Source organism: Macrobrachium rosenbergii, chromosome 36 (assembly GCF_040412425.1).
Source record: "Macrobrachium rosenbergii isolate ZJJX-2024 chromosome 36, ASM4041242v1, whole genome shotgun sequence".
NCBI classification, from domain to species: Eukaryota; Metazoa; Arthropoda; class Malacostraca; order Decapoda; family Palaemonidae; genus Macrobrachium; species Macrobrachium rosenbergii.
This window is the reverse complement of record NC_089776.1, coordinates 4,733,274-4,747,512: the sequence shown is the minus strand read 5'-3', so window position 1 is coordinate 4,747,512 and position 14,239 is coordinate 4,733,274. Positions and strand designations below refer to the sequence as shown.

Here is a 14,239-nt window from a genome sequence, read left to right as displayed (position 1 = left end):
GGCTGGCCCAAAGGATTAGACTTATTTTACGTGGCTGACAGGATAGTGGTTGCAGGGCTGGTTATTCATTACACGAAGGCGTGAGCTTCATGGGACACAATAGCAACACTCCATTTCTGCATCCCCAGTTGCCCTGGATCCTTCTAATCCTGGTCTTTAGAAACCTGCAAGCATCTTGCCTGCGTTATTTGAAGAGGTTCCAAAGCCTTTGTTCTGATGCACGAGGTAGCTGTCAGCTTCTTACACTAATCTTATGTATATATACATATGTACATATATACACGCACACACACACATATATGTATATATATATATATATATATATATATATATATATATATATATATATATATATATACATATTTTATATATATTATATATATATATATATATATATATATATATATATATATATATATATATATATATATATATATATATATATATATATATATATATATATATATATATATAATATATATATATATATATATATATATATATATATAATATATAATATATATATATATATATATATATATATATATATATATATATATATATATATATATATATATATATATATATTTTACAAACATACATACATATACACATATACAGTACACATACATACATGTATATATATTAATTTTTTTTACTTTTTTATTTTGTTTTATTTCTTTACACCTTTATTTCTTGTTTTTTTTTTTATTATTTAGATGTCACAGGAGGAAAACCTCGCAGTTACTAGATGAAATAATCAGTGAGAGAGAGAGAGTGGGATGGCAAGGTGGCAGAAGGGCGGTTTGGACGGATGTGAAGTAGAAGATTTAAAAGAGGTCGCAGCTCGGGGCTGAAGGGACGCTGCACATACCCTTAAGTACTGCCTACTGTGCACCGCAGAAGGTACACAGCAGGCATTACTCCCCCTACAGAGAGAGAGAGAGAGAGAGAGAGAGATGGTTTATTTAAAATTCTAATTTCAGAAATGAGCAAAAGAAATAAAGCAGAGAGAGAGAGAGAGAGAGAGAGAGAGAGAGAGAGAGAGAGAGAGAGAGAGAGAGAGAGAAAAAGACGACAACCCTCTAACTTGTCCTGCAGGGTGAAGAGAAGCAATGGATAGCGGAGGATCCGCAATCGGACGAAGAGCTGATGGAAAAAGTCCGGCAATTCGTGTCGGAAATTATGGCTGCAGCCAAGGCAGAGGCTTGGGACAACATGCGCCAAACCCAAAGTAATAGTCATTTCCAGTCGTCGCAGAAGGTAGGGTGCATCTTTTTTCTAATTCCCTGTCAGGCCTACTTTTTTATAACTAAGGATGTACCCGCCATTCCCTCCAACCCCAGCCTTCCCATCTGAAAAAAAAAATGGAATGCTAAGCATATGACCAATTAATCTCGTGGGAATCTTTTAGCATATTAATTAAGCAAGTACTATTACCCTTTAAACTACGTTTGCCTTAAGGAAGAAGTTACCGATTCTGTGCGAGCACCCAGGTGTCTTTGCTGAATGCTACATAAATCTACCTTGTACAGTCAATCAGGAATATAACATTTTACGCCATTTGAAACAGTCGCCAGAACTCTCGACTGATGTTTAGAAGAAAAATAAGTAAAAAGGAACTGTTTTACCCCTTAAAAAGGATTAAACCACAGTACAATGCCAATACAAATTAACTAGTTGTATCTGCATGTACTCCTAGAAATCTCCAGTAGCTAACTTGCATAATTTAGAAATACGGAAATATTTCATACCCTAGGAAACAATTAGTAGCAAAAAAAAAGAGGAAGAAAGAAAATGCGTCTGGTATATGATAACCTAGCCGAAAGAAGTTACTTCTCCGTGAATTCGCCCAGCGGAAAAAATGTTTGATTATTTAGAAATCCAAATCAAACATGTTAAGTCAGCCAAAAAGCAGCGTAGTTTAGAAAAAGATTGCTTTCTCACCTCACAAGAGAAAACGGCTCCACATAAACCTGCAGCAACAACACAAAAAAGTCTTAATGTAGCAAATGAAACGTTTAAAGTTCATCAGAATAACCGTAGGTACTTTTGCTCTAACAGAAATTGAGAGAAACACAAGATATATGGTAATGAAAAACAACAATCCACATAAGTGTTTTGTAAAAGTTACTTCCTTTGGCTGGGTTAGTATTTTCTGTTCATCAGCATTTTAGAAATGAGTTTGCATCTTGATAAACAGTAGATTTTCGCATGCTTTTCTTATACTAACTCTCTGTTTGAGTCGTGTGTTCCAATAAGCACTTAAAAAGGACTGCCGGACGCCACACGATTACCATGACCAACCAGCCAGATGCTGTTGCTTTATCGATTAAATAAACCTCCTGCTGCTATATAATTTATATACTGTAGAAGTCTGTAAAGACTTGTCGACAATAATTATTGTGAGGCAAAAAGCTCTACTATATATACTGTACTTGTGGCATCATAATGCACGCTCGCTCTCTCTTCTTTTTATCCAATTCTCAAAAGGTGACGTTTGCCCACAGTTCTGTTAACTTTCATTGCTATTGTTAATATTGGAATGTATTTTGTTATTACACTATAAATTAGAATTTCCCTTGAACAGGATGAAACCAAGGACCTACAAATTAAAAGTAAAAAATAGAATGAATACATAAACGAAACTGTTCACCATCAATGTTTATCTTCAATACCCCCTCTACCTCTACAATATCATCATCATCACCATAGGCATTAAATTTTGGGCAGGCACCATATTTCCAAAGCACTGCATCAAAATAACAAATTTTCGAAGGGATGTAAAAAGAATGAATCCTTGCTTTTGGAATTTTAAATTTTAAATTATGTCGTATTCAGCTGCTAAGGTAAGCGTTATCCTAAACCTTTTAAAAATCTAGGTCACAGCCAATTTATAATTGCAGTATGTCCTTAGTGGGAAGCAAAATTAATTCCCTTCACCTGAAACCTTGCTGTTCACATGCTGAATTAAGGACCTGATTTAAACGATACCTTACAGTGTTAGTGCTTTACTATTTAACGTCACTATCGTCGGTTCCATTCCGTCTGTCCACCCACTAAAGCAGGTGATGTGGCGTACGTGATTGACTGAGATCAATGTTCTGATATCGTTGGCTCACTGTGGTAAAGATGCAAACTATTTCTTTGGTAATGCATCTGGGTGCTAATATATACGAATAACTCTCACGCATTATTATTTATATCATAATATAATAATACAAGCACACGAATAACGAGCTTTGAATAAACAGTCTACTTAGGTCAAACACACAAAACGATGGGCTTTAAATATGTTTTATCTTATTGTAGATAAACAAGAAGACATCTAGCTATGCGAGTGCAAATAAAAGTTATTATTTTAATGATTTCTTTTATATAAATTACATACGTAGGTTAATATTCGAAATAGCATGAAATAGTGTTATCTATGACTGTCTGAGGCCCTAGGGTAGGTAAATGGAACAGCCACTGCACTCTCGACTGGAAGTCGTGAAATTTCTGTTAATACATGGCATTACGGCAATAGTATTCTTTTCAGTTTATGAGTACATGAGATAAAGCATAATTTTTGGAAGCTCATCGTTCGTTTGTGTCTGATCTGAGTAAACTATTTGTTACAAGTTCGTCTTCCTTGTGCTTGTGTTGGTAAATACCGATATGTATAAGCATGTTTATGATTTATATGAGAATGAGACTGTGTTCTTTGTATATATTTAAACATTCAAATATGCTATTAAAGAAACAATTTTTATCACAATAAGCCCAGTCATCGGAAACGTTGATTGTCAGCCAATCAGTACCACCACATCACCCATGGGTGGACAAATGAGATGAAACCGATTTTAGTTCTAGAGCATATTCCTGAATACCACATACCCAAGTTTAAAGATTATATTATATCATTACTAACACAGAGAACTGATATTTCTGGAAACCAGTGAGAGTAAGTAAGGGAAAGTGATACTGAACTTCCCACTGAAACGGGATTGCTGGGTACTGAAACAAATGGCCCTATGACTGCTGCCTTTTGATACCCAGGGAACCATAAGGATATTTCTCTCGATTAATGTGAAGCTCGTCATGTCTTTATTGCAGTTTTATTTTAGCTGATTGGTTAGCGTAGTTGCCTTTTTAAATATGATATCTAATCAATTTTTCTTCTACTGGGAAGTGCTACGGTCAAAAAAATTACTCACAGTAAACTGGGAAAATTACAGTATTAAAAGATGAACAGTTAAAATGGCCAATACCTGTAACTAAAATAGATAGATAAAAATGAAGAGGAAAAATAAATATGCACATAAGCATAATAACTAGCAGACGCTCGCTATCGCTTGCATTTGCTAGTTCCCATATCCGCACAATACCCATACCCATATCTGTATTATTCCCATACCTATATCCATACCATACCCATACCTATATCTGTACCATACCTATACCCACACTCATATCCATACCCATATCCATACAATACCCATACCCATATCTTTAGCATACCCATACCTGTACCCATACTCATATCTGTACCATACCCATACCTATACCCATATTCTTTCCATTCCTATACCTTTACCCATACCCATATCCATTCCATAGTCATACCCATATGCACACCCATACCATAACATTCCCATACCCATTCCCATCCCATACTCATATGTGTACCATACCTATACCCATGCATACCATACCCATACCCATATCATACTCATACCATACCCATAACCACAGTTAAATTAACCCTACTACGAACATTCAGCAAAAGTCTATGGGCAGCACCAGCCCCGTTTACCTTCCGGTCACATACAAACAACTGACCTTATCTTGGTGTCTATGCAGGAGCAGCCGTTGGTGGGTTTTGAATCAACGCTGATGCCATTGGCAGTTCCGGACCATCACCAGTGGTGCCCGCTGTTGTTCTAGAATTACCTGCTGAGTCCATTTCGAAACAAAAATAACAAAGCTCAGCCAAAAATCCTTTATTATATATTGTTGGGTCACTTAATGTTGAAAATTTCTGGACAGTTATCAAAATATTATTCTTGAAAGACGTCTTCACAACTCCAGGATCCTTTGAAGCAGTCTTTGGCTCCTGAAGCATTCCTGGAGAAATTTCCATTGGACTATAATGTCTTCTTAAATTCTTAAAGACTCCAGGATCCCGTGAAGTCGTCTTCAGCTCCGAAACGGATTCCTGTCGGATCCACTTCCCCTCTGGGAAGAAATCCAGAATTTGTCTTCGGAGTGATTTCTTCCACCGGCTGGAGAAACGCCCATTGGTTTATAACGTCTTCTTTAATATTAGAAACTCGAGTTGTATAACAGGAGCAGTATTTACTGTGATCCTCATAATGCAGGTGGTTCATAGTTACCACATGAGGTTAATTAAACACTTCATAAATTCTAAAGGTCAGCAAGTTATATTTTGATTTGAAAAATCTGTACATTACTTTTATAAAAAAAAAATGATGTCCTTACAAGTCTATAAACATTTTGTTAACAGTACTCAGTCTCAACACATTTCATCATAAAACATGGAAAAGGGAAAAGGGAAGAGGGTGGGGGGGAGGGAAGAGGGATAGGAAAAGAGGAAAGGAGGGGGCCGAGGAAGGGAGAGGGGGATTATCGTTTTTCATTGAGGAAGTTGAGGTCTCAGGGGAAGGGGCGGTTGTTTAGGGACCACCCAGCTTAACCCGGTTTTTGGGGGTAGGGAAGTGGGAGGAATGGGGACACACACACAACCCATGCAGAAAGGCAGCCAACGAAATTTATATAATAGATAATGGGAATGAATTGGTCATTGCCAATATAGTTAAGATTATCAAATTCTTTGTTAATATCAGAAACAATAACGAAGAGATCCATCACTGTTGCCTGAAAAAGGCACCAAAAAACTCACAGACCAATGCACGAAGAGCGTTTCCTGGCAACCACCTGAGCGGCACTCTGGCTGTTATTCCTAAATAGCGCCTTGGCAAGGCAAGTGTAACTCAAAAGGAGACAGACCCACACACACACAAAACTCAAGTGAATAGGGGAGAGCTTCCCGAATAGAAGGGAGATCATTGGTAGATCTTTACTCATGTATAGCTTACACACAAATACAGACACACACATGCACACACACAATGCACACACACACACACACATATGTACATATATATATATATATATATATATATATATATATATATATATATATATATATATATATATATATATATATATATATATATATATATATATATATTATATATATATATATGTGTGTATGTCTGTGTGTGTGTATGTCTGTGAGAGAGAGAGAGAGAGAGAGAGAGAGAGAGAGAGAGAGATCAGAAGAGATTACTTTCTAATGATGTCAGAAGATAATGGTCCCCGTCTTCCTTGATCATTAACTCTTGGGTCAGAATTCCTCAGCATCGGCTTCCAAGGCTTCCTTATGCTGTTACGTCATTATTACTTGGTGGTAATAGCAGGAAAGTTATGTAAATCGCCCATCTAACAGAAATGTTTGCTCCTCGTTTCTTATGATATTTCTATACCTCTCGGTTATAGATGGAAAGTTACGTGAATTTTGTATGTAAAAGAAATATTGCGTTCTGCAAAAAAAAGAAAAAGAAAAATGTTTGTCATCATCTTCGTTTACAGAATTGTTTGTCGGAGTTTTATGCTTTTTATGTTCACGCCTTGCCAGTGTAAAGAACTGAAGACTATAAGCATTCACTGAATGTGCAATCGAGAATGTTAGTAGAGCTTCAAAACCACTGTAATTTTATAACAGATCTAATGTAATCTTACCATAAATAGGTAAGGTTATATAAACGAATGCCATTTTACAATAATTCAAACCTTTCGCCTCGCTTAAAATGTGCATTGTCAAGGTGTCAAGAAATGTATGTAAAAATTGTGCATTATGAAGTTCAGAGCGGCTGTAAGATTGAATTGGTTCAAAACAATGAGAGCAAAAGTGGCCAAGAAAGCCAAAAGACCTTAAATCTACGTTAGCCAAATTAAGAAAAGTAGAAAAAACAGTAGGATACGATACTATCAGAAGCTTGTTACCGAATACTAATAAGAATGGAATGGGATGATGAAATCCACACTTGGGACCGGAAAGCAGACGAAATATCTCATAACTGAGTGACCCGTACACTTACAGGAGCAAACATTTCTTTTAGATCGGCGATTTGCATAACTTTCCTGCTATTACCACCAAGTAATAATGACGTAACAGCATAAGGAAGCCTTGGAAGCCGATGCTGAGGAATTCTGACCCAAGAGTTAATGATCAAGGAAGACGGGGACCATTATCTTCTGACATCATTAGAAAGTAATCTCTCCTGATCTCTCTCTCTCTCTCTCTCTCTCTCTCTCTCAGACATACACACACACACACAAGCAAACGTATATTATATATATATATATATATATATATATATATATATATATATATATATATATATATATATATATATATATATATATATATATGTGTGTGTGTGTGTGTGTGTGTGTGTGTATATATATATATATATATATATATATATATATATATATATATATATATATATATATATATATATATATATATATATATATATATATATATATATATATATATATATATATATATATATATATGTGTGTGTTTGCTTGTGTGTTTGTTAGAGTAATTATGTGAAATGAGGGATTTCGCAAAATCCCCAGGGAATTTGTGAGATGATCAGTTCGCTTAGGAACATTTGCTCCTCGAAGGCTAGTACTAAACACGGCAAAACAGTTATTCATCTACACTGTTTCGCCGTGTTTATTCCTAGCCCCTGGGGGATCAAATGCACTTAGGGACATTTGATCCTACCAGGGGCCAGTACTAAACACAGCTAAATACATTTGATCCCCCCATGGGGTAGTACTAAACACGGCATGCAGATGAATAACTGTTTCGCCATGTTTAGTACTAGCCCTCGGGGATCAAATGTTCCTAAGCGAGTTGCTCATTTCACAAATTCCCTGGGGATTTCGTGAAATCCTTACATATTTCTGTAAAAACTATACGTGTGTATTATGTTCATCATGCCACAGAAGAGTCCAGATCTTCGAATCATGACTGAAGAATACATATATACTCGAAGTTTAAGAATGCATTGTAAGCATCATGGGGAGACAGATTAAAATCAAATTAATTGATGAATTCTCCATATCTTTGTGAAAATAATAAAAATTAAATACATTTCTTACATTTGGCCTAGTATTATAAGCAATGTGTAAGGATTTTAGAGCCTGACGTCAGGATGCTTTTAGATAATTTCATGTTAACCTAACTAATTCCAATATCAACTTCAAAAAATAATGATGATTTGGCCTACTCTATCTGTTACGTTGCCACCTGTCTTTCGTGGAAACCAAAGTTATAATAAAGCCAGTTTGCGTAAATAACCAGCCAAAATGAACAAGGAAATATTCGAAAATTTAGGATCTCAGTATATTCGTCCAATTATACGACAAAAATAAATAAAACCAAGAAGAGCCCCTGAAAGAAGCTGAACTCTTGTCCTCAGACGGTATTGCTGTGATCGATCCTGGTCCATAGAATCGGTAACGGAAATGCTTTTTATTTCTAGAAAAAATATCCGTGGATTGTGTATTCTCTTTTGTTCTGACACTTCTGTGTCTGCTTTGCAACACATTTCAGAAATGTTGATTTCAGGGTTAAAAAGCCCATTTTACTCAAGCATAATGCCATTCCAAGGGCCCGTGGAATTCCTCTGTATATTAGAGAGTGTTTTTCCTAATCTTATCGGACATTGTATGAATGTGAATGTCATGGCAGACTAATAAATCTTTGTTATTGCTAGCTATAGGAACTCAGATTTGGATTAATCTATTTATGGCTCTTTGCTTACCAAGATGGCAGCAGTTCAAGAAGCTGCCTCCAAGCCTTGTTTCATTTTTGTTGGAGATTATAGTTAGTGCTCCTCACACTGAATGACTCTGCTCAGTGACAGTCACAGATAATCATGGTGTTGCTGCTTTAGATTTTTTCAGTATATCTGGTTAATAATGTCATAAGCCCCTTCACACTTAGCAGTTTCATAATGCATGAACGGATTCACGTTTCCATTTAACACACCCAGAAATCCGACTAGAACCGGACATCAGGCTTCTAGAACAATCTGTGCTAACACTAGCTTCCGCTTCACGTGTCACAGTATCCAGCTGCTCTCCGAACAAGGTTCTGGTCAAAGATGGTCAATGCTGAATCGCAAAACTGCTGAACCTTGCAAGAATTTAATATATATATATGTATATATATATATATATATATATATATATATATATATATATATATATATACTTGTATATTAATCAATAAACATTAAAGCACTATATTACAATGGTGAGGTCTGTTCCAGCTCCAAGAGACTTATATGAATGTATAAGCAGACATAACATTGTTCATCCTCATCCCATGGTAAACACAAACAGGTTATTCAGCCAGCGGACCGATTTAATCCTCTACCTCGCATCTTTGTCACATAGTCACCGTATGGGATCTCAAATATCCAGGGGCACAAGTTCCTGTGAACGCAGTATATGCTAAAATCAGTTGCACTTACTCCTATTATCACTTTAATATTAATATTCTTCAGTTTTAAGGATATTCTCTTCTCCTCACCACTCAATATTTGTAGAAAACGATCCAGGATTCAATATACCAGGAGCTGGCAATATGATTATTCTTAGCTCTGATACACAGAATCATGAATAATTTTCAGCAACGACTAAGTAAAATTTTTGAAGCTGATGGATATTAATCTTGAAATAATAAAAGCTGCAGGCATAAATTACAGATTTCACTAAAGTTAGTGCATTGTGCAAATGATGGGGATGAAGTTAAACGCTAGCAACTTAAAGTATGATTGTTAGCATACATAGAACACTGAATCCTCCCCATCTATCATTTCATTGAACATCTTTCTTTAAACTCATGCAACTCATCTAAAATTCTAGGTGTGTTTTTTGGTTGCAGACTTAATTTTGATTAGCTTATCCGCTCTGTCTATCTTTTAATTGCACAAAAAATCGGTGCACTTAGAAAGTCTTTCAAGATTTTTGGAAATATGTTGACCCAGATGAAATGCTTTAATTCTTTTATTCTTCCATGTTTTGAATACGTTTTCCCCGTTTGATCTTCAGCAGCTGACTCGTATTTTAAATTGTTGGACAAGAAGTGCGGTTAAATTTTAATCCCTGATCTATATATAAATATATGGCACCGTTGTGCACTTAACTCAATGTGCATATTATGTAATATACGTCATAATTCTAATAATCGTTTGCAATCAGATCATCTCAGATTATGCCAGCCATAACGTATAATTGGTAAATGATTCAGTACCTGGGAGACTCGAACACCCGACTGTATGTGCTAACCACTCAGCTGTCGAAAGAGGTACAATCTGATATCGACTCTGCCACACATATCGCCATCGAATACAGGCTTTGTATTTAGAGTTGGCATCAACCCACCCTCACCATGACAGCCAATTGGTGTTTGAAACTCAAAGTTATTCATAAATCATTTATCAATTATAATTCCCCTTTGGTGATATTTCCAAAGTAGAGAGAATTGGATATTAAACGACATTTGTAGCTTTATATATATATATATATATATATATATATATATATATATATATATATATATATATATATATATATGTGTGTGTGTGTGTATGAAATTTTTTATCACACCGTGATTTATATACAATCATGAAGCTACAAATATCGCTTAGTGATAAATCCATTTATCACTTATAAATTCCTTTCGGTGATAATTCTCCATCGGAGATATTCCCGAGTAGCGTGAATTTGATATTAAGCGACATTTGTAGCTTCATGATTATATATATATATATATATATATATATATATATATATATATATATATATATATATATATATATATATATATATATACTATATATATATATATATATATATATATATATATATATATATATATATATATATATATATATATATATATATATATATATATATATATATATATATATATATATATATATATATATATATATATATATATATATATATATATATATATATATATATATATATATATATATATATATATATATATATATATATATATATATATATATATATATATATATATATATATATATATATATATATATATATATATATATATATATATATATATATATATATATATATATATATATATATATATATATATATATATATATATATATATATATATATATATATATATCTTAGAGCGCATAAAAACTAAAATTGATATGGACAAAAACAAAAGTAATTCAGAACAGGTATTTATTTAAGTCTCTCTCTGAGTATTTAATATTTTGTGTGGCCTCCATCTGCCTGTACCACAGCCTGCATTCTTGAGGGGTATGATTTCAGCAAATCGCAAAAAGCTGAGACTCAAACTCCATTTCCCTGAGCACTTTGGTCACCTCTCTTCACTGGTCGTTGAGGCTTGGTATACCATCATAGTTCACTGTGCGCACTTCAGCACGATCCTTTAAGATACTACCAATGTTTTCACACACACATTAAGGTCAGGGGAGCTACCTGGAAATTCACTTGACGAGAAGAAATCTATACCACTGTTTTGAAGCAGTTCCTGTGTCTGAAGAGCCTTGAAACATGGTGCCTTATCATGCAAAAATGTGACTTCTTCAACAGATAACACATTTTCAGGATCTCTGAGGAAAGGAAATACTCCACCAGTAAGCACAGTTTCTCTGAAGTATTCGCCATTCCATGACTGTCCTTTTTCTTTGATGATCCACATTAACCATGTGGCTGTGAAACCGAGAAAAATTCCCAAACATTCAGGAAATTTCACATCTTGACGATAGCACACATCATTGCTGATATCATCCAATGTTGCAGCCAAAATGATGTCATTTTTATGAATTGGCTTCCTGACTGTGTAAATGAAGAATTCATCTGATGCGGCAACATGGATAAAGTCAGCTTCATCCCAAGCTTTAAGAAATGAACCACAAAACCATGCACAGTCTTCTCTCTGTTGCTGAGTGATGTTGGGCTTGCTGATAACATGAAAAGGCTTGATACCAGGTCTTTTCAACTCACAATATACAGCACTATAACTTCTCTTCTTTCCCCTTTTTGTTTCTAGCTCAAGCGCCAATTTACATAAAGACTTTCTTGGTCTACCCACTGCCTCAGCTATGATGTCTTTTGACTCCTGAGAAAGGACTTCAGGCCTTCCAAGATCCTCACTCTTTTCACGATGACAGTCTTGTGGATTTTTGTTCCAGTTTCTTTTAACAAAGGATTCACCTCTTTTAATGTATTTAGCTATCCAGGAATGTGAAATGAAGGATGCTCCAGCATCCCTGGCCTCTCTGTAGGTTATAGGCCCGATTCGGTCAATCCATTTGATTTCCTCCGAGTCGTTAGCCATGGCTGTATCCAACTCCGTCACTCAGTCTGAAAATACAAGAAATGTAAAATGAAAAATAGCTTAATAGAAACTTGAAATACTGTACTTGGAGACAGGCTATAGCAGAAAATTCATATCTTTCCATTTGTTCTGTGGAGGGGGGCGTTCTAATTTCGAAACACCCGGTATATACGAGTATATATATATATATATATATATATATATATATATATATATATATATATATATGCGTGTGTTTGTAATTGTAATAGCCACAATGCCCTCTTGACTACTCGAATTCTTCACATTTTTTAGATACACTTGTCACAGTGCTCTTGAAAAAAGTCCAAAAAGTCAGGACAAATATTTCGAAAAACTCTCAGCTGGCCTTCTCTTGGTTAGGTCTGTATTATGACCTCGTTCTGATACTATGGATGTGGGTTCGAATCCTGTTAACGGGCATCAGAATTAAATTATATTTCCTGCATTAGATCTAAGGCTTTGTAGTGACAAGCGTATCAAAAATGTGTGAAGAATTCGAAAAGTTTAAAGGGCACAGGGGCTATTACAATTACATAAGTATCTGGTAAAAAGTGACCAGAAGATTATAAACTGTATATATAATATATAACCTAGCTGCATCCAGTATTTAGCTTTTGACTTAACCTCAAATCACCTTTTCTTTCTTTCTGTCCAGTACCTGTGAGAGTTACTTCTTAGAGCAACTATAGGGTTTTCTTCCCGTTTCACCATTAGGGCCTTGTACTTCTTATCCTTTACCTTCTGGAACTCTTTATTTTGGCGACTAACTCCTTTTCGGCTGAATACCTGAAAGCGCCCCAGTCCTTGGCTTGACAGGCTAAATTTCATATATCAAATCACCTACCACCGCTGTGCCAAAGAAACAGGACGCTGACATTGTCAGGAAACTGTCATATTTTTTATTCAATGTTCTTTTGACTTTCCAAAGAACGCTACCAAAGGTCTGATAAATCAGTAGATAGTCAGATGTACAATTTCCAAATATCTTTTGACGAACATGGTTTTCATCAAATCAGAAAATAATAAAAGACTCCTGAAACTGATTCGTTGAACTGATTTATAACATAACTGTTTCATCCCTAAAGGTATAATCAGTAAAATGTTCGTTAAACTTTACAAGGTGTTGGAGCTAAACCCCATAAAACTTTTCCCTAATAATAGAACAACATTTTTGATACATTTTCCTAAACATCAGTTATCTAACGTGGAAGAACCGATTTTCTATGCTTCAAGTAATAGCATTTTAATCGTTTCTGTAGTTCTTTGCAGTACAAAAAACCTTATGAACATGGTAAAGCTGCTTTCAGCTATTGAAGAACTGCAAAAGATGGCAGTAAGAGACTTGCAAAAAAACAGAATCATGTCTCTTAGAAAATTTTGCCATTCTACAAGCACTAAAACTCATTAGAGTTTTATGGCATGTTACCTTACATAAAATCAAGCTAATGAAACAAACTGACTAAAACATGCAGTTTGAGAAGATGTTTTTAGCTTTAGACAAATTAAAAAGACGCCACTTTGTATGACTGTAAGAAAATTGCATCGAACTTAAACATATCATCTTTTATAATACATTGCTTAATGTATTATGCATCATACAGAATTGGAGACGGAGAAAAACTGCTAAGTATTTGACCTTTCCATAATGATATGTTGTCATAAAAATTAAACTTTTTTTTCGAAGGTTATATTTTAACAAACATA

At 34.7% G+C, this 14,239-nt stretch overlaps 1 protein-coding gene and 1 long non-coding RNA gene across 11 annotated transcripts in view; one reads left to right on the top strand and one right to left on the bottom strand.

The window, feature by feature from the left end:
- LOC136856556 (uncharacterized) overlaps positions 1-14,239 on the top strand; it is a 430,695-nt gene that overhangs the window by 296,769 nt on the left and 119,687 nt on the right. For 6 of the 10 annotated variants that reach the window (XM_067134396.1, XM_067134398.1, XM_067134400.1 and 3 more), the window contains one exon: positions 1,102-1,263. The exons of the other annotated variants lie outside the window; for them this stretch is intronic. In XM_067134396.1, the coding sequence (XP_066990497.1) occupies positions 1,102-1,263 (162 nt within the window). The remainder of the gene's footprint in view (positions 1-1,101; positions 1,264-14,239) is intronic. 10 annotated transcript variants of the gene reach the window in all.
- The window catches only part of LOC136856557 (uncharacterized), a 55,446-nt gene that overhangs the window by 31,673 nt on the left and 9,534 nt on the right, over positions 1-14,239 (bottom strand). The gene's annotated exons all lie outside the window — the stretch shown is intronic.